This window comes from Echeneis naucrates, chromosome 10 (assembly GCF_900963305.1).
Source record: "Echeneis naucrates chromosome 10, fEcheNa1.1, whole genome shotgun sequence".
Classification (NCBI taxonomy): Eukaryota; Metazoa; Chordata; class Actinopteri; order Carangiformes; family Echeneidae; genus Echeneis; species Echeneis naucrates.
The window spans coordinates 11950666-11971741 of NC_042520.1; the positions used below are offsets into that span (position 1 = coordinate 11950666).

Below are 21076 nucleotides of genomic sequence, written 5' to 3' on the forward strand. Positions count from 1 at the left end.
AACAGTGAAAAATACCTCAGGCATAGCAATTAACTAAATCGCTCTTTAACACACACACTGAAATTTACCGTCCAAGTCAATTCTTTAGCAGAATTAAACAGGATCAATCCCACCTTCTCCTCACTGCTCTCTGCCTTTATCACTCATCTGGGTGTATATTTGCTGGCGTCAACAGGAAACTGAATGGAGTAAAGCCTAAAACTCCAAACTGCCCCGCGTTGCTTTTCTGTTTCATCTTGCTCAGAAATGTCCCATGAATATAAACTGCACCCCTGGGATGACTGAGCAAATATTACAGGAGAGAACATGATGTAGACCTTTCAAACTCATCCCTGTTGGATGTGCTCCTCCGCTCCTACTTCCTTTAGCCCCTTCTGCCCTGCAGCAATAGGCTGCATATGCTGTGATGATGAGCGTGGTGTGCCCTCTGAATGGCAGACAGGCGGGCACAGTGTGGAGAGGGCGAGACAGGCAGCTGTGGGTAAGTAATGCATCCTCCAGAATCTGGGTCACACTGGTCCCACAGCACTTTCATATCGTCAGATTATTTCACCTAATTTTATGATTTGACGAGTCATTTTGTCCTAGATGAATTCAGAGGCAGTACCTGCAATTGGAGGTTTTTCAGTCATGGATGATTTTGAGTGTGTTTGTTTGTGAGTGTGTGTGTGGTGATGATGGTGATGGTTAAGCTTTAATAAGGATTATTACAAAGAAACGAGGCAGGAAGCACACTATGTTTGGCCCATTACAATGATTTAGTGTAATATTATCTATTATATAAAATATAATTCTAGCCTATAAATTAATGAAATTCAAAATAAAATTAATAGCCTTTCATTTTAGTCTAATGCCAACAAACCGGTGCAAGAACAAATGAGACACGACACAGTTGAGCTACTAACGTTACAGCTTGTTGAAGTAATAATGAAGACTCTACTGTTAATGTTTCTTTGTGTTTATGATAATTCACGAACAGAAATGTTCCGGGCTCTCCAGGCTTATTTCGTTCACTGATTTGGATTTGTCTGCCTCTCGACCTAATACGAAAACACATGAGACCCTTCAGCCTCACGCGAACGGCCACCGTGTTATGGTGCTGCTGTGTTATAGGCTGTCTCTACCGGCAGCTTACGGCTTGACGCCGCACGTTTCTCCCGCAAACGCTGCGTGTCCACGCATTAACCGCGCGCGGTGTCATTCTTGAACACGCAGTCAGGTGTCGCGCTTCTATCACGCTACTGGCGACGCCCGCTTGTTTTTTTTTTTTTGTTTTTTTTTGAGTTGTTTTTTTTTTTTTTTTTTGTACACGTTCACGTCGACACGGTCAAAGCAACCATTTTATTTATTTCTTTTTTTTTTACCCATATGAATGAAATGTATAGTGACGGATGACGTCACGTGTGCACTCAGTGTATTTGTGTGTGCGTGTGTGTGTGTGTTTGTGAGTCCATGTGGGCGTGGATGAAAATGTCAACGTGCGTCTGTAGAGGAGGAGAAGCGCGGAGCGGGGAGCGGGCTGTAGCCGGAGGATAGGAGGATATTATCAGCGTAACACAACTCCAGCTGCCGTGCGAACCGGCCGAGGAAAGTTGTTCGTGGGGGCCGTCGGCTCCGAGCGGAGCTCCGCTTGAGGTGACTTCTGAAGACCAGCCTCCTTTTCCTGGATGTGAAGTGAATTACAGGCAGCGACGTTTCAACATCAGGCCACTTGTGACCTCCATTTCAGGTAAGTTCATTCATCCTGTCAGATAAAACTCCTGCAGGCTACTTTTTGGATTTGGTGTTTTTTTTTCTTTTTTTTCCTGCTACCTTGTCACACAGCCGATATCCGGGTTGTTTTTTTTTTTTTTTTGTCGGCGCAATCGCTGCCGGAGATTCAGACCCGGCTCCGGCTCCATCATGTCTGGGGTCCGGCTCTGTGTGCGCCGAGCCCGGCAGGGGTGGCTTGGATCCTGTGTAACATCTGGAGCCAAAGAGGAAGTGTGAAGCACTGCGATAATGCTAATGTCAAACTGCTGTCAGCCCTCTTTACCGACTCCCCCTCCTCTTACCCGAGGTGAGGGCAGAATACGGCCCTGCACGTTAGTCTGTGGCCGACATGGCATGATCCTGTGCAGCTTGGGTGCAAGGACATCCGACCTCTGTGGCTGGAGGAGGATGCTGCTGCTGCTGCATCGGCCCCACCGGCCCCACGCATGTCGCCGTGGGGTGTGGTAGGCTGTTGGCAGCGCTCTGCGGGCGGAGGTCCCCTTTGACAGCTCGTTACAGAGCCTGGACTCACTGCATTAAGCCTATCACTTTACCAAAAGCTCGTCCTGTGCAGCGCAGCCCGCCCCTCCCTGCCCAGCCAGGGACGCTTGTCTGTCATAACATTTGTGCTGCTTGTGGCAGAGTAAATCTGCCCCAGCGGACAGCCAGCATGTGTTGCACACTCACTTCTGCCTGATCGGACGGTGCTGCAGAACCTACAAAGCATTATGTGCTCAATAGCTCTTATAACGCAGCTACTGGAACACCCCCCCCCGCCTTCCTCCTTTTCTCCCCTCAACCCTGCCTTCCTCCACTCTCATCTTCCTAACTTAATTTATCCTATTTATTCTTTATTCATAATCTCATCTCCCTGTCCATACCCCTGCTGTCCTCGCTGTAACACTGAGTGACAATCAGGATAATCCCTGTGGACTATAACCACAAGTGTATTCATCTCCCTTTGTGACACCTTCCCTGTTAACCCTTGCATCAAGACATATTAGGGCAATTCATCTTGCATTTTCAATGCAGGAAGTGGCAAGAATGACTGTGCTGTGTATTAATGGCTAGACATCAGTTAGTAGGTAAACGGCTAGCAGCTAGCGCTGACCGATGCACTGTCTACTATTCGGGGAAAGAGAGAGAGAGAGGCGAGTTTAATCACATTACTGACTGCACTATCATTTCCTCCTGATGGGGGAGAGGCAGCCATTGCTGCGGACACACAGACACACATGGATGCACCCATGCATGCAAAAGCATAGATGCACACACAAGCCAAAAACACACAATGCTTCCACAAGGATGGGGAAACTGACCCATGACTGGGCGTCCGTGTACAAACTGGGTAATGGCACAAGACTTATTGTTTATCTCTTTGGAGTGACTAGTCACTCTGCTGGCATTGTAGTTTTTAGGTCGTATGCTCCACTAGTGTTTCACTTCGTTGGGTTAATCAGTCACTCATTGGGGTCATTACAGTGTCTGCAGTGTGTCTCCAGCCTGCTCTGTGTGTGTGTGTGTTTGTCTATGTAGACTGACGAGGGAGTGTGGCTGGACTTGCGCTGACAGTTTTCCAAACTGCGGGTGCTAATATGTTACAGTAAGAAGGTGTGTCCATACACACTACTTTGAAGCATCGGTAGAAATGTGCAGCATAAACAGAGCCGTAGATCTTGTGTGTCCACACCCTCACTGTTGATTTTGAACCTAGACAGAATATTGAGGTGTCTTTGTTTGAGCTCTGCTTTGTAGCTCTTTTATGGATTTAATGAGGCTGTATAACTCACTGAAGTCTAGGTAATGTTTGACACATTGGGAGTACGCGTGTGTGGTCTTTCTGGCCTGAAAGAGTTTCATCTGTAAGCGTGTAATGAGAATTGCTACCCATATTTTGTACTTCATTTATATTTATTAGTCTTTATTTGTTACTGATTTATCTTGTCAGTTACTCACATATGCACTCAGAAATACATCTCTTTGTTTTGTATATGTACAGATTCATTGTACTTCATGCTGGTACTTAATCCACCCCACTGAAGTTGATGATTTAATTGGCATACAATAACAGCAAATATTAGTTTACAGTCATTCAGTTAGTCACACTAAAATATTCAACTTTTACTGAAGCTATTAAAACTCTCTGACCAAAATTTTTGGGTTTTTTTTGTACTTTCGGCTGATGCCTTTAACACAACATGGAATTGTGAGGTGAAAAAAGCAGAAAAGATGTGATCTAATTTAGTTATTTTCATTTTATTGTCTGTTGTGTTGCTAAGATATGCTGCAAACTGAAAAGAAACTGCCACCATATATCCTGAAGCCACTAATCGGTAAAGGGTCATAGGTTTTATTGCAGACTGGCAGACGGACATGTTTTTTTGGAAGGGCTTCTAACAATCTCCAGCTGTTGAACTTGGTTACTTTAGGAAGTCAAGTACGACCATTAGATTTTCACATCCTGCTTTTCAAGTCTTAAACTAAAAGGCAATGCCCAGAAACAGCCACCAACTAGTGTGCTGTTGTAATCCCGTACAGTTGCATTATTTCATACAGTGAAGGATTTCCAGGGGTGATTATGAAACGGCACATATAGTAGTTACTTTTAATCTGATTATGTTTCATAATATACTTGTATGCTGTATTAGTGCCAATGGGAACATATTGTCGCTGTTTTTTGAACGCGAAAAAAGAAAAGAAAAAAGCGACATAATCAGAGCCCTTTTCTCAAATATTTATCAAGGAGCAATTACTTCAGTTGTGTAATTTTTCAGCTGTGGCAGAATTTCTTCATCACTCCTTTCTTGCCGTCACAATCAGGTGATTTAGCCCCACTGATAGTTTAAGCTGATTGTTTAAGTGCGTCATTAACTGGGTTTAAATAGACTTTGATGGTGCAAGTTTTTTGTTGTATCATTCATGGTGATTTTTGTAAAAGTGGGATTATGTCAATAATGTGTACTGTATATTTCAGCAAGATTGATGAAGACTCGGCTTCCAGTTTTGTTTATTGAAACATTTTACCTATTCTTGAGGCTTTCCAAAACAGTCTTAGATACAGCAGCTGAAAATATTTAGGATGGAGGAGGTAATTTAAGGTCTATGACCTGCGCTGGCTTTTGTTTGTGTCTGAACATTAAAGGGGCTTTTTAGCCTCTTGATGCCCCTATAAAATGTTCCACTTTCCTAATATAACTTTCCTGGTTTTCCATGAACTATAAACTTTGAGAGTTGGCTTCTGGCTTCCGTCTTAAACACTTGTGGCGCAAAGGAGGCTTTGTGGGAACTATGCACCGTTTATAGCATGTGTTTTTGTGCCTCTACACACTATATTAATCTTGTGTAAAATGTTTGGGATTTGTAGCATATGAAACTACAGCCTATCTTTTCTAGTTCTTAATGATGCCAAGAAAGTTTCTGAATATTACAAATAAATCCAACTGACCATTTAAGATACACACCTTCTTACCATATTAAGAAAACCATGTAAATGGCCATCATACTCAGCCATTTCATCTTGGCACGCGTCGTCTAAAACAGGCACAGACATGCATAACATGGTGAAAACGGTGACAGGATGTTCTATTAAACCGTATCTGCAATTTCCAGAAGACACAATTGCACATGAAATTTATTGACTTCCTCTGAATGAATACAAATGTGAATAAGTATAGAGAGCGTCAGTGCCTGTGTGAATAGCTGTCGACTGTATCTATCCCTAGTTGTTCTGTCGGAGAGTTGGAGAATATGTGCTTGTGTCAGAGCTTTCTGTGTAAGAATAATCTCACTCTTCCCCCTCTCTCGCTCTTTCCCTGTGAATGAGGGTGAGATCACAGATTGCGTCTGCTCAGTAACATCTCTATGCCAGTCAGTGGGGGAGGAGGGATGTAGAGAGGGCAAGAGTCGATGGTTGGTTTGCATGTTTTATACGGTGTTCCCACTCTTTCCTTCTTCCCTGCCTGCCTCTTATTGGCTTAAGTCTTCCTCTGTCATTTTTTTCTTTTCCACTAGCTCCACTTGTATTCTGTGTAAAAATCCATGGTGAAGAAGGCTTTCTTGCCCCCTAGCAGCAGTGCATTTCTCTTTTTCAGTCAATATCGCCTCAGAGATTGGACGAGATAGCAACGTTGTGTGCGTGTATGTGTATTTTTTTTTCTCTTCCAAATGTACATCTACTATATGGTGTAAATGTGTGTGTGCATCATGTGCATATGGGTGTTTCAAATACACTGTGAGACTTCTCATCTCCATCATCCATTGCTATGAGAGGAATAGAGTTTTTTTAAAGCAAGAGTTGCCTTGGTAACGGTTACTGCCATCTGTGTACGTTATTGGTTATGTGTTTGTAGAAAAAGATGGCGGCACTTAAAGTCTTCATGCCTCAGCTCCCTCATTGTTGCATTATTTATTTAATAGTCAGCAAAAAGACTGGAAGGTTACCGGGTTACAATTCAACTCTCAGATGAGGGGATGGATGCCATTAGTGTACACAACCTCAATAAAATAATCCCCCCCAAAAAATTAAAAACTAATCATGCAATGCAAAAACACATTAATGCATGTCTGGGTTTAAGAATGTCAAATCTCATCACAGTTCACAATCCATTCATCCCCAAATGGAGAGAAGCATCCAGTGTTAGAGGCAAGGACTATAATGATGGTGGCCGGACTAGCCAAACACATTTTCATGCTCTGCTGAGCTACTAAGTGTAGCCCAGGGACTGATGATAAATAACCCACGTGTATGTTAGAAAGTCGAGGGTGACAGAGAAAAGTGTTAGTCCCCAAATAGTCTGTTTTCCCAAGGCTGGAGTGTGCTGCGTGAGCTGGGTTCAATGTTTTGCTCAGAATAGTTTTGTTAACCCAGTTCTTTTAACAATGACTCACCCTTTTTCCATCTTTTGTCTGTGTTTTGGTCGAATAGAAACCCTCAGCATCGTCCAGCAATGATGTAGACACAACAACCACGCGATGATGATGCAGGATCTCACAGGGTGGAGGAGCAGCAGCAACTGACTCTCCTCTGCTTTGCCACACCTGGCACTCTTATGTCCGTCCTGCCTGGACGGCTAGAGTGCTATGTCATCATCTGCGCCCCCTGCGGCCCCACCCCTCAAGAAGGGAAGGAAGCCGGAGAAATCAGAGGTGATGACTGATTCAGTGCAGGCCACCAACGAAGAGCTGCGAGGCAAACTCATGGATGTCCAGATTGAGCTGCAACAGGAGCGGGGAAAGGTGAGGGGGAGGAAGAAGAAGCGGTGGCCTTGTGTAAAAAAAAAACTGTTAGCAGTGACAGTGGAGAGGTAGTTCTCTTTAGATCATCACAATAGAAGTAAGTGCTTGGATGAACCAGGTGCACAGTTTCCACAAAGGATGGTCTCATCTATACGGCATTTTATTTTTTATCAAGCTCAGTCAACAGCACATTTATTCAGTGGATGTCAGGCCTGCCTATTATCATTATTTCTTATTAACAGCTTGTCCCTCTGTTACATTTTTAAATCATTAGAATCTCTGTGTCACCATCTTCAGTTTGTCCTTTACTTTCTTTAAACCATCCAATTCTTTGACTTTCCTGCCAAACACAAGTGTAAACGGTCTGATAACCGCATACACTGTGACAGTCTGTGACCATCTGGCCCATAAAAACTTGACAAACAAGGACTTCCATCATGGACTAATGTTGTTCACCTATTATAGGGCAGCCCCACTACACACAGTCTGAGAAAATGGATGAGCACATCAGGGACTGGTGCTATTGTAGATCTTGATGAGTGGTTGACAGCTGTGTTCTTTCTTCTTGTGCCTGTTTGCCAGGTATGTAAGCTCCGTGAGCGACTGCAGGAGCAGCGGCAGGCTCGTGAACTCGAACAGCACAAACATGCTGTGGCAATCACTGACCTGCGAGCCAAACTCCATGAAGAAAAGCTACGCGAGATAGCAGCTGCCCGGGAGGCCTTGGCTCGGCAGCATGAAGTTGAATTGGCCAGAGCCATCAAGATCCGGGATGTAGAGGTGCAGAGGCTTCAGGGGCTTGTGAATGCACTAAGAGATGGAGCTGCTGATAAGCTCAAAAATGCACTTCTCGGGGAGGCTCGGGAGGAGGCCAGGAGGGCTTTTGACGGGGAGAGGATAAAGCTACAGCAGGAGGTAGGCTGCATCTTATATATAAGTGAGTATTGATTATGCTTCCAAAATACATAAAAATATATGGAAGCAGTAACTGCGATATCACCTAAAACACTTTGAATATCATCCTATGACCAATGCTGCATTCATGCCCTATCTAGTATATCCTTTTTTTCAATGTCAGTACTCATCCGACCATGTTTAAAACACAACAAAATTGGCAACAATTGTAAGCTGTAACAGCTTTCATAATGTGTCAGTTCAGACAAGTGTCAAACAGTTTGTGTGGAAAGTTGCCATTTTGAAAATACTATGTGTGTTCATGCACACGTATGTATCTGTTGTTGAGTGGTGATGTGGAACTGGGTGAACCATTGTAAATTCATTGTTGAAAAACAGGAAACAGGATGGAAAACCCTGTTGCCAAGCTATTGTTTCAAATGATTTCTGTTTGCATTAGAAACAAAAAGGGCATCTATATTTACAACTCTTCAATGGGACGAGGCACGTGTGCATAAATGCTTCAATATCACACTTGTGCTGTCTTTAAGATCCAAGAACAGAAGACAGCCAGGAAGCAAGCTGATGAGGCGCTGGCAAATGCTCTGCAGGCTGATAAAGCAAAAGCAGCAGATCTCCGCACAGCCTACCAACAGCACCAAGATGAGGTCCATCGTATCAAACGGGACTGTGAGAAAGATATCCGCAGACTGGTGAGGCCACATGCTGTTGCAAAGCACACGTTCTGTCTTTCGGTAAAGGCTAATAAATTCTAAATAATTTAGTTTATTACATGTTTATTTACATTTTCTACGACAGTCACAAATTTGTATTTGTGTGTATTGTGTTTGGTTTGTTTCCAAAACTCAAAACTAACAGTAATTTGATTATTGTATGACATTTAATTACTTATTTACTTACTGAGCTTTCCACCTCATCAGGAAAGACACTGATTAAGAGAGTCATTTTCCAGGCCGTTCAAAATTTTAGATGGTCACTTCTTTGTATAATTCTGTTGGAAAGAGAAAGTGTCCTGATGGACATAATGAACCAACCTAAATGTAATTACAACACTGAAAGCTGTAATGTATAAAATAAAAAGACAAAGCTTATAGTGCCTTTTATATTGTTCTCCAGTCACCTTAGATCAAGCAGCTGCCATTTTCATATCACTTGTCTGGCCCAACTATATTTGAATATCAAGTCCCTCACACATTGACATGTCTTTTCCTGTTTCTGAAGTTCAGGTCCAGCCCAGCGTTATCTCATTCTTGTAAAGGTTGGAGGGTAAATTCTGCATGCTCTATTTCCCCATGTGCTGCTTATCTGTCAAAATAAAACTGTAGACCTGCAGTTACTAATTAACCTTATTACATATGGTGCAATACAGCTAAAACAACAGGCATTACTATTAGGAATATCTGAGACTTAATAATATTTGGAATCGGAGAAGAAGAAGAAGAAGAAGAGAATAGTTAAAACGCGGATATTCAATGGCTGTAGGTCCAAAGTTAAACAAGAAAATGCAAAGGAAAGTAGAAGTGGGAACATTTGTCAGAAGATAAGTCTGAGTGCAGAGGAACAGCTGATGAATGAATCAGAGCTAGAGGACAGTGTTTTTGTTTTAAATGCTAAAACTGTGTCAGAAACTACAGATCTACAGACCTACTTTCTGTGAAGTGACAGCGCTAACCACTTCATCACCACGCTGACCGACTGTGAGACATAGACCTATTATAATAGATAGAATACAGGTAAATCTTAGTGTTTTTACACATACAGTAAATAATAAGTGGGAAAACATTTTTGTTGAAACCGATCACTTGCAATTTGATGGTCAAATGAGTGATTCAGAACAATTCATGCAGGATTTCATCATTGTGTCGAAATAGTATCTGTGCCATGATTGCAGAAATATATGAACAAATGGTTATCATTTATTATTTCTATCATTCCCCACTCTGTTCCCACTCATCCCTCTTGTAGATGGATGAATTGAAGGCGAAGGACCGGGTGGTGTGTGCTCTGGAGAGAGAGTTGGGGGTGCAGGCAGGCTACGCCCAGAAGCTTCAGCTTCAGAAGGAAGCCCTGGATGAGCAGCTGGGCCAAGTACGAGAGGCTGAAAGACACAACCATGGCAGCCCCAAGAGAGAGGTGGTTCCTGGGTTAGGTGACAACACCGAGCTGCTCAACAACCAGGTAAGCTCAGAAACAAAACCATATGTACGCACATCCATTTGTAGATGAGGATGAATGCACTGATTCGCTTGTAATATGACAGGTGGCTAAAGCCAAAACACAAAGGTTAAATTTATGTAGGAGGATTTGTTCTTCCACTGGTGATTCAATTTGCTTATTTTCATAGAAAGAATGCAAAACACTAGGTGATTTATATTCTGTATCAAAGAGCATTAGAATAAAGAGAAAATGGGAGGCTGTTCCACCCGACCATTTTCATTTTTAAGGATATTTATGGACACCTGTCGACCTTGAGTGCATAATTAGCTTCCTTGGATTCAAATATCATCTGAGGCCAATTCACTTATATATTCATGAGAGGCATTTAGATATCCTGTGTGTGTATATACGTAAGTCAAGTTCACAGTTGCAACATGTCAACTCATCCATCATCCTGTCACCCCCTATTTCCCATTTATCTCCATTTACCTGCCTGTTTGCATGGTTTCCCTCGGTTCAGTTTTTGCTTTCCTCCTCCTCCCTTCTCTCCCCTGCTCAACAGGAGGCGGAGGAACGTGACACAAGGAGGTTTCAACTCAAGATTGCAGAACTCCACTCAGTCATCAGAAAACTGGAGGACAGAAATGCACTGCTGGCAGATGAGCGGAATGAGCTGGTGAGGAAAAGACATAAAGAGAAATAAAAATGCATATACATTCCTTAATTATTGGCATGAAAATTTGTGGACAGATCAACATGGGCCTATATCTCACCTGTCCTGCTCAAGCTTTTTGTCTGACTAGGATTTTTATTTCCCTTATTTTTCCTTCGTCTGTCCAGTTAAAGCGAGTGCGAGAGGCAGAGAGCCAGATGAAGCCCATGTTTGAGAAGAACAAGCGGCTGTCCAAAAAGAACGATGACCTCTTGCAAACGCTGCAGCGCATGGAGGAGAAACTAAAGAACCTGAGCCGAGAGAACGCTGAGATAGTGAGCTGCTCTCTGTTGTGTCCCGCATCATCATGGAGAAGGATGATGCTCATATACTTGTGGAAAACAATAGTTATTTGGTCGTGGAGCTTTGGGTGTCCATTAGAATTTCGGTAAAACAGACAGTAGCATGAAATCATTCTCTCCAGCAGGGGTCGGCAACCCGTCGATCACGATCTACCGGTAGATCTTAGAGACTTTGCCTGTAGCTATCCAAAATAACAGCTTAAGAAATAGACAAAGAGCCAATGCCCACGTTATTACTGTTCAGTTTTGCAAGCGCCTCTCTCTCCATCCAGATAAGCGAAGGAGCTTGCTAGCTAGCATGGTGGAGGAGGCAAAAACAGATAATTTCCACCCAGAATGGGAGGAGGAATTTTTATTTACCTTACAGTGAAAGACAAGGGTGAAAGACAGCTGTGCATATGTGGCATTAATACATTCAGTATTTACTTTTAAAATGTTACTTAAAACATTTGTTTTATTGTTTGTTCTATTGAATCCATCTATCTCAAACTCATTAACCTCAGATCTATTTATGCATAAAGCCCGTCTGTCCACTAGATGGTGCTATAACAGTGAAAAATCAGAAAAGTGCTTTGGCTCCTTCAATTAATTACAGTCTTTTCTTGGCTGCATCAATGTGAATGTTACACCAAAGTGCATATAATTCAAATACAGGCAAATAAAAGGTCTGAATTTGGAAGCACAGTGTTGGCTGTCTTTTTCAATGAACAGTTCAATAGGTAGATGTTGCCTTTCACCAAGGCCGAGATCAGGGATCTTGGACTTATAAAGGTTGAATACCACTGCTTTACAGCATCAATCTTTCTGTCCCTCCTTCAGAAGGAAAAAGCCTCCTCTGCTCGACCACCCTCACAGCAACAAGCCATTCAACCACAGCTGAAGCGACCAAGCTCACTGACAGACTTGAGCCATGCCCACGAGGAACAAGAGGTGGAGTTCCTCAAGCTGCAGGTTGCCGAGCAACGTGGCATCATTGACGAGCTCACGCAGGTAAGCCATTTTTTTTTTTTAATTTCCCAGAGTCAGATGCCCATTATTCTTTCACAAGAAATGCGTTGCTTCAACTTGTTTTACATGCTTACATTACCAAAAGTGTCTTTGTCTTAAACGTATGAGTCCTCCTATACTGTTCTCAGTTTATTTTGTGGGGGGGTACTGTCTGCTGTCAGGTACGATAATTTTGTCTGACATTTTGCCTTTTTATCATTTGGTCTTCAGTATTTGTGCAGTGATTTGTGCGAAAAACAACCAATTTCATCTGAAATCATGGCTCAATATCTGGCAAAAGAGTCCCAAAACGATTTTTTTGTATATAGTGCAGCCCTCAGGTTACTGACCTCAGATCTGAAATCAATGTCAAAATATGCAGAGATTCATTTTGGGCTTTCTTCTTATGATGATATTATTTACTGTACATCATTACCACTTCATCTCAAGTCATCAGTACAGTTTGGTTTTCATTGTCTTGGTCATGGTCTGCAACAATCTTGAGGTACAGTAGTTTATATGTGTCAAAGTAACGTCCAAAGCCAAAATGTCCAGTGCTGCATGAGATACTCTGATTAACTTTAATATTTTGACTTAAGTACGTATGAAGTTGGGCTCATTCAATGATGTCAGAATTTCTGATTTGCTCTTAACAGGGAGGAAGGTGGTATGAGATGTTGATCTGCTTTGTATTTGCCTTTAGGAACGTGACCGTCTGGTGATGAGCAGAAAAAACAGGAGGAAACCTCTCAAACTGTCAAAAGTATGTGTCCATGAGAACTCTGTTAACCGAGTGGTAACCAAGCAACTACCCTATCTGTGCTTGACTGATGCTTAAGTATTCTTTTCACTTGAGTGTGTGTTTGTTTTCACTTGTGTTTGTGTTTAATTGGGCTCAGGAGACAATAATGGCAGTGTCCCTCAGAGATGGGAACATAACAATGAATACACACGACCTCCATGTGAACCATTCCCACATCGACTGAAAATTTTTTTAACTTTTTTCTGCTAGTGTTAATTTGTGTTATTTTAAGGCTGAATACCTTCATGACAAAAGCTGCAAGCTTTATTTGTGATGAGCAGTTTTTTTTTTTTAAATGAAGAGAGATGGAATGGGATGACATTAACAGGCCTGGAAAAGGAAGGAAAAAATAATTGCTGCTATCATGCTTGTACGCGTTTGATTGAGCATGTTTGGCTATCACACCAGGGAACATGATGTCTGTGATGATGTCAGGGGGAGGGGTCTCCCATCTATTTCGTGCTGGAACCAGTTTGTCACCTTGACAAGGCTGGATGCAGTTTTAGGCAGAATCTGGCTCTTGGTCAGAAAAGAAAATTTTTGGGAATTTAAGACAGAGGTAGCTTGCATAAAACTCTGAAGTTGGCCATTTGCTTTGTCTGTAGCAGTCTTTTAATCATAGCCAGGAGCTTTTTTGTCAGCTTTTCCATTTTGTTTGGGTGGGCAACGGAAAACATTTGTGCTTTTGGACAGCTCTGCGGAGAGCTGTATAGATGGGCTGGTGTAGTAAAGTACACCAAAGTTGTTTTTTTTTTTTATCTAGTAGCATAATGACGGAATACATCCTTTTTATCCTTTACTTCTCCGCCTTCATTTGCCTGTGTGCGCTGGTCTGTCTCTACTTCTCTGGTTGCCAGGAGATGACATATAAACATGATGGTAAGAACTTGATGGTGTTTGGAAGAGCTAGTGGGAAAGATGTAAACAAACGTGCAGAGACTTTATTGGATATGATTTAAATTGATTAAACTGAAATAAATGACAGTGTGATAGCATCTGGCAAACACAAAATGTTGAAGAATTTCCTATTTCTTTCCAAATGGAAACTTTTTTTGAAACCCAGTCATGTGTGTCAGAAGAACTCAAAACGGGAATTCTGTCATCTGAAATCAGGTGTGATGGACTGTTGGATTTTTCAGGCAGACAGGAAAAACCGGCCTGCTATTGAAAGAACTGTACCTCAGGATTTTGGTTTGATTTTTTTTTTTTCCTGCTCTTCTTACTTCAGAGGCATGTTGTGGAGACATATTTTGGATTTGATGAGGAGTCCATAGACTCTGAGACCTCCTCTCTAACCTCCTACAACACTGACCTCACTGACCGCACACCTGCCACTCCAGAGGAAGATTTAGAAGAGGTAAGAAAATGTTTTTCCTACATTAAAAGCTATCATTTGAACTATATTCTACAGACAGTGTAGCGTAAATGTTGAGATAACTGGTAAAAAAAAAAAAAGACATGTCATTAAGAAATTATTTTCAAAGTTGGAGATAAGCTGTGGTAAAAGTTTGTGTTAATTTCACCCTGTCCCTGCTTGGTACTACAGAGTGTTTCCCGTGAGGAGTCCGAGCTCCGTTTCCGTCAACTCACCAGAGAGTACCAGGCTCTTCAACGGGCCTACGCACTCCTGCAAGAGCAGACCGGGGGCTCTCTAGATGCTGAGAGGGAGGCCAGGGTGGGTACCAGCATTTTTAAACTTTCTGCCTCGTCAGCTTTTTCCCCAGCAGTTAGTTAATATTTTACAGTGGCACCTTGTTAGGTTTTCACATTTGATTTCTTTTAAATCCGGCTGGTTTGCACTTTGGTCCCTTTATGTAAATCTTCCGTCCCACAGACACGTGAGCAGCTGCAGACCGAGCTGAGCAGCTGCCAAGCCAAGATTGTCGACCTGGAGAAGGCCTTGGCAGAGAGGGGGCAGGTAACAAAGACAAGGGATGGGGAAAGGAGCTCTGTGGTCCTGCTCTCACTGGCCCTCCTGCATGTCTGTCTGGCTGCTCTGCTCCTGGGCTGGCGCTATGCTGACCAGGTCTGCCGCAGAATCCTGTGATGTCACTTCCTGCATGTGTGCCATCACAGTTCTTTGCATGCTCTGCATCACCCTCTGTCCTTTTTCTTGTTGGTTGTGACTTTCTGGGCTGTTGACCACAAAGAGGAGGCCGGCCAACTTTGAGTCTTGTCAGCTAAGACTAAACTTATATACAGTGTGTTAATCGAGTGGTATTTCTGAATTCTGAATTCACAGTTTATATTGATTTCCGTTTCCAGTTTTTCACCATGAACAATTTTGGTTTGATATTAACCAAACCTACACACGTAGAAGAAAAGCATTAGCTATTTTATCAAAACTAAGTATAATTTAAGAAATTGAAACAAAGTAATTACTAACCATACAGAGTCTCATGAGGACCTATGAAACTAGTATGATGTCTTCATATCAATACTCTTTGTATGACTGCATTTTTACTGCATGTTGCCTGTTCCACTATGGCTCAGGCAAGCTTTGTTATTTTGATTTGCTGCTCTGCTGTTTTTCAGCTCAGATTGCCTTTCTCTTCTCCTCCTGTCGCTGTGATCTCCAGATGACTGTGAATTCAGCTCTGTTTCCTCTGTTATCTCAGAAGTTGGATTTTATTTATTTCTCTGGAACAATAAACGTAAACTAAAGTCAATCTGTTCCTGTCTGTATGTGTCTATGTTACCTCTGCATGTGTCATTTGTAAATACAGTACATATTTAATATTGTGCTGTCTAGAAATTGAGCTGATGATTGTTTGTTTTATGACTGTTATTTTATAAAATTTTTTTGGGGGGGTGTTTTTTTTTTGGTTTTTTTTTTTATATACCTGGTTTGTGGGATCCTCTCCTTCACCTTGCTTACTTTTGCTGATGTCATTTCTTGCTGATGTTTGCTTTGGTTGTTATTGCAGGATTCAAAGTGGGTAGAGGAGAAGCAGTACTTGCTCAAGACCAATCTAGATCTTCATGAAAAGGTAGGTGCACTTATCTACTTATCTACAGACTTAGATCCATATCCAGTTTAAATGCATTACTGTATTTCCAGCAATGATCTTTGTTGAGATCTCATTGCATCTCTCTGTATGAATGTTGACCTTAGCTCTCAATCTAAGTGCCAATTCTGCAGAATAAACGCAAACAAAGCAATACTAATCACAACATGGCCTCAAAGTCAGGACAAGGGAAGGGAAAATAAAAGTGGAGTAGATTCAGGATTCTAAATTTGGGATTGTGCTTGCTTGATAATTTAAATGGGTAAAATACAACTCCAGGATATCCATTGTCCTTAGTAATAACTGTAGAAAGCATAGCAAACATGCCATACTATGTTATTGTTTTTAAAAAAGATGCCATTGTGTGTCCGTAGATGTGTGCGTTGCAGCAGGTGGAGTCGCGGCTACAAGCTGAGGTTCAGGATGCTCGAGACCAGAATGAGCTGCTGGAATTCAGGGTTCTGGAATTGGAAGTAAGAGACTGTAGCAGCGTCAAATTGTCACCAGGAGGCGACAACAACAATGTCAGCTCCAGGCGCAAGACCTACATACAGTAACACAACAAAGAGACAGGCTCACTGACAGACTGTCTTTCTGTGTATACATCTGTGCTCCCCTGTTTTGCGTGGCAGCTGTCTTGACCCTTCCCAGACCCACCACCCCCTCCACTGAACTGGAATATTTCTTTGAATAAAAATATTTTATGTCATGATAAATATATTTTCTAACTGAATAAAAATGTATTTAAGTTTAACATTTACTCCCAACTACGTTCATTTTGTCTTTCATTTTTGCATGCATGTCTTCATTTTAAATTGTTTTCTACCGACAGATAATTAAGGACGGAGATTCCCACTGTCTAACTGCTTAGTAATCTTATCGTAAACATTTAAGTTTCCAACATACATGTATGGATAGGAAAGAAATTAGAGATCAGATTTTATTTGCTTATAATTACACTAATAATAATGGCATCATCATCAGTAAATCAATAAATAATGCGAGTTGTTTTTGGATATGTTTTTTGTAGCAGTTCTCTCTGAATTTGGACAGTAATAAGTCTCAGCATGTGTTTTAAATCCCTTTTTAAGTTCAGTTTGGTTTAGTTTTCTTATTTAAATCTATGGGTTTCCATCTCCCTCATTTTGGCAGATCCCCACCATGTCATGTAAGTAAATCCCACATTCATTCCCGTTTCCACTCGTTTACATTTATTCTCTGTCATTCACAATTTGTGTCTCGCTGCTTAACCCCAGTGACAGCGTGAGGAATGTTTTTAACATTACTATTAATTTCTTGCAATTTGAAAAAAAAAAAAAAAAATTCTAGTTGTGTGTTTATGAGTATTAACTTAGTATGTACCCCCTTTAGGAGAGGGAGCGCAGATCTCCTGCTCTGAATCTCCACATGTCTACATTCCCTGAAAACAGCAGCAGTGCCCTGCAGATCTACTGCCATCAGGAAGGAATCAAGGTGCTGACACTTTACACAAGACCCAGGTTTTACTATGATGCTCTTTTACACACACAACATCATGTCAGGTTTTCATTTTTGTGCAGGATGTTATTATCCCCGAGCTCATGAAGAAACTGGATATCCTGGGAGATAATGGGGTGAGTGCAGACACAGTGTTGCAGAATGACATGGGCTTAAACCTACCTTATTTAATAATTTGAGTCCTTAAACTTGTGCCTTCTAAAGAACCTCAGAAATGAGGAGCAGGTTGCTGTGATCCAGGCAGGCACAGTAATCTCCCTGTGTGAGAAGGTCAGTGTCTCTTCCTGTTGTATTTTTACTGACACTCTGTGGACACATGTTGCAATTACACTTCATTCATTTAACCAGTACATGAGTGATTTTGGTTGAGGTAAATATGGATGACAAAATATTAAGCCCCTTTCTTATCCATTCTTATCCCAATTTTCCCTGTACAGTGGTTGAAAAAAATAGATAGCACAGAAGCCGCTCTTACACAGAAGATGATCGACCTGGAAAATGACAAGGTAAACAATCAAATCGCCACTTTCAATTCATTTGACTGTGTCAGATGTACATGATAGACTGTCTCATGTTGCATAAAACATGCCATTTATCTGATTTTTTTTTTTTTCTCCTGCTGGTTTATTGCTAAAAAGTCAATCCACAATAATTTTATGTCGATTCAGTTTTGATAGCATGTCCTACTTTATATTTTGTTCCACCTTGTTGTAGGAACTGTTCAGCAAGCAGAAAGGATTTCTTGAGGAAGAGCTGGACTATAGGAAGCAGGCCTTGGACCAGGCTTACATGGTATGGAGCCTGCAGTAATATGACCTTTCCCATTGCACAGATGAAGGCCAAAGCCAGTCTAATAGGCTAAATGCAACTAGTAAGATCAGTAAAATTCACTGAGGTTGTGTAAAAGGTCAAAGGTTAAAGTGATTCTGAAATGCGCGGGTGCAACATTATCATTTCACCATGACACATAAACATTTTGTATACCATTAAATATCATGAACACACTCCATGAAGGTAAAATCTTTGTGTCGGGATACTGCATCTTTTACTACTGAAGTCTAAATTCTGTGAACAATCTAAAAAGAATGGATTGGGTGAGGTTATTGGCTCATTTCTCCTTTATCTCCATAGAGGGCCCGTCACTGATCTAAAAAGATAAAATGCCTATATGAATATATGAGTATTATTTGTGACTAAGTGAAAGGGTCCACCTAATCTCACAGAAAAAATCTAGAAAAAGAGCTTGAATATAATTTTGATGCCAGATTTGTTAACATGAATGACCTAAAGACGTTGTCTTGTCCTGGTGACTCAAATAGGCTGTAACCAGAACAGTTGACCCTTAGCCCACTCTTCAAATAACTAACAATTTTATTGTTCAGTTTTGGTGTTGGTTTATCTATGGTCCCACTTTATATTGTGTCAGTGAAGTCATGCTTTTCTACATGGTAACTTCTCTGGAAGGGTCAGGCAACTGCATAGAATAAAAACAGGGCTTGTGTTAATATAATTAAGTTACCATGAAAAAGAAAACACCCAACATAAAGTGGAACAGTGGTCTTCATATCTGCCATGGTCACAGTGGTGTGTATGTGTGTGTGTACGTGTGTGTATATGTGCACATGTGTATCTGTCTGTCTGTCATATGTGTGACACCATGCGTGTGCTTGTGCATGCCTATGTGGGGTTTTTTGCATGTGAATGTGCACGTCCGTTTGTCTGTCTGTATGTGTGTGTGTGTGTGTGTGTGTATGTGGCTGGCTGTGCAGAGAATCGAGGAGCTGGAGGCCACGCTGTATAGCGCTCTGCAGCAGGAGCAGCCGGCATGCCGAGCAGTAGCCGAGTCGCTGACTGACAGGCAGAGGGAGGAGCTGAGGCTAGCCGTGGACAAGCTGCGGCGTCAGATTCTCCGGCAGAGCCGGCAGTATGACAGTCAGATCTTACAGGAGCGCATGGAGCTCCTACAGCAGGCCCAGCAGGTAAGGTTTAAAACAAACTGAGTCAGGTTACTGAGCCCACCCTAAATCTGACCCCTGGTACCTGTCTGAACCCACGAGACCTCTGGTGCTCTGGAAAAAGATGCAGTATCCCTATGTGTGATGCTTGTGATTCCTCCTGTAAGTGTATATGTGAAATGGGGAGAGTGAGAAGATGGGACAGAATGACTGTGTTAGTGTTTGTTTGTTTGTGTGTGCGTGTGTCATTGTGATCTGAATACCCCCCCACTGCTTCAGTATCCCTTCACACTGCAGGCCTCACAGTAGTTTTACACTGTGGTTTGTACAGTATGTTATTCATTCACCATATCAACAACACCTGGCACCTTAAACTTCATCTGGATCAGTTCTAGTCTAACTTACTAACAGCTAATCAACTCATGAAATACAAACTAACTGCCCCAAATGCATTTAAAGAATCTGAAGATGGACAAAATAATCTGCAGCAAAGGTCAGAAATCAGAGTTTTAGAAGGCTGCAAACACTGGATATTCGGTGAACCTCTTTCATTTTCTCACTTAAACTTAGTCACTGGCGTTATAATTGCATACTTACCCCGTCCTCAGTATAAGACTGAAACGGCTTCTTGTATTGTCCTAATGAGTGTTTAAGGCCTTTTTAATTGAAGCATTTAGCATCCCTCGAAATTCTTTTGCAACACATTTAACTTAAGAGTTGTATTACTCTCCTTGTGGATTTGAAGAAGAATTTGCATTCTTCCTTTTTTCTGTAGGTGAGAGGGATTAGCTGTTCAACAAATGTGTTGCGTATAAAGAGTAAAGAATAAAGAGCCAGCAAATGAGCCGCCCAGCTTTAAAGAGATGGAGTAACTTCCATTATTCATCATGCTGCTCTTTAGTTGCCATGGCAGCTCGTTCTTACCCAACACAGCTACCATGGAGACAGAGGGCATTATGGGAAGGTGGCAGACTATCTGAAGTAGTTACACAAATTGTTGGATTGTTGTCTTGCTAACTGTTTATCAACTGTTTCTTTTTGTACATGAAGGAATGACTGGGATCGAATGCTTTTAGTTTTATATTTGAACATATTTCAGTCACCTAACAACTTCTTTCTTTGCATTGCAGAGAATTAGAGAGTTGGAGGACAGGATTGACTTGCAAAAGAGACAAATAAAGGAGATAGAGGAAAAGGTACATATCCAAATTTTATTTGTTTCCTTCTGTTATTGCTGCTGGACAGATTTTGAACTGTAACTGAACAAGACAAGAGAAAAAGTGAGGGTGTTAAGATGACATGCACTCATGTTGTGTGTTATTGTATCCAGTTTTTGACATTTTTCCTCTCTCTCTTTTTTCACCTCTTTATTAAATTCTTTATGTCCTTTTAGTTTTTGTTCCTCTTTTTGTTTTTCTCTTTGGCATTTATTCTTTGGCCTTAATGAAAGTGACTTTGGACCCACATCAGGTAGCAACTTTATTCAAAGTACCATATCAGTATTTACTTATGGTGCTGATAGTAACATCAATGATTGGTAAGGAAATTAAAACTGTTTTTCCTTTTCTTAGGTTTTAAGGTGCTGTGGAGGCAAGCAAGGATGAAACAAAACCTAATTGTTTTTTATGCATTTTTAGATAGTTCGTGAAAACCCTATGGCCTTTTCAATAAACGTGCACTTTTGCTGAAGACCCTTACCTGGAATGCAAACATATTTTAAAATCTAATAAATAACCAGATATACAGAAGATTAA

The 21076-nt window shown here is 41.5% G+C and overlaps 1 protein-coding gene across 1 annotated transcript; it reads left to right on the forward strand.

The window, feature by feature from the left end:
- Nucleotides 1-1472: 1472 nt before the first annotated feature.
- jakmip1 (janus kinase and microtubule interacting protein 1) lies at nt 1473-20923 on the forward strand. The gene is made up of 23 exons (XM_029512217.1): nt 1473-1729; nt 6677-6987; nt 7570-7902; nt 8433-8594; nt 9868-10080; nt 10622-10735; nt 10900-11046; nt 11893-12063; nt 12764-12823; nt 14091-14219; nt 14409-14537; nt 14697-14780; nt 15790-15852; nt 16245-16343; nt 17242-17343; nt 17430-17489; nt 17572-17637; nt 17805-17873; nt 18082-18159; nt 19137-19346; nt 20453-20518; nt 20716-20792; nt 20894-20923. The coding sequence occupies exons 2-22, from the start codon at nt 6832-6834 to the stop codon at nt 20764-20766; spliced, it is 2562 nt and encodes an 853-aa protein (XP_029368077.1). The 5' UTR covers nt 1473-1729; nt 6677-6831; the 3' UTR covers nt 20767-20792; nt 20894-20923.
- The last annotated feature ends 153 nt before the right edge of the window (nt 20924-21076 follow it).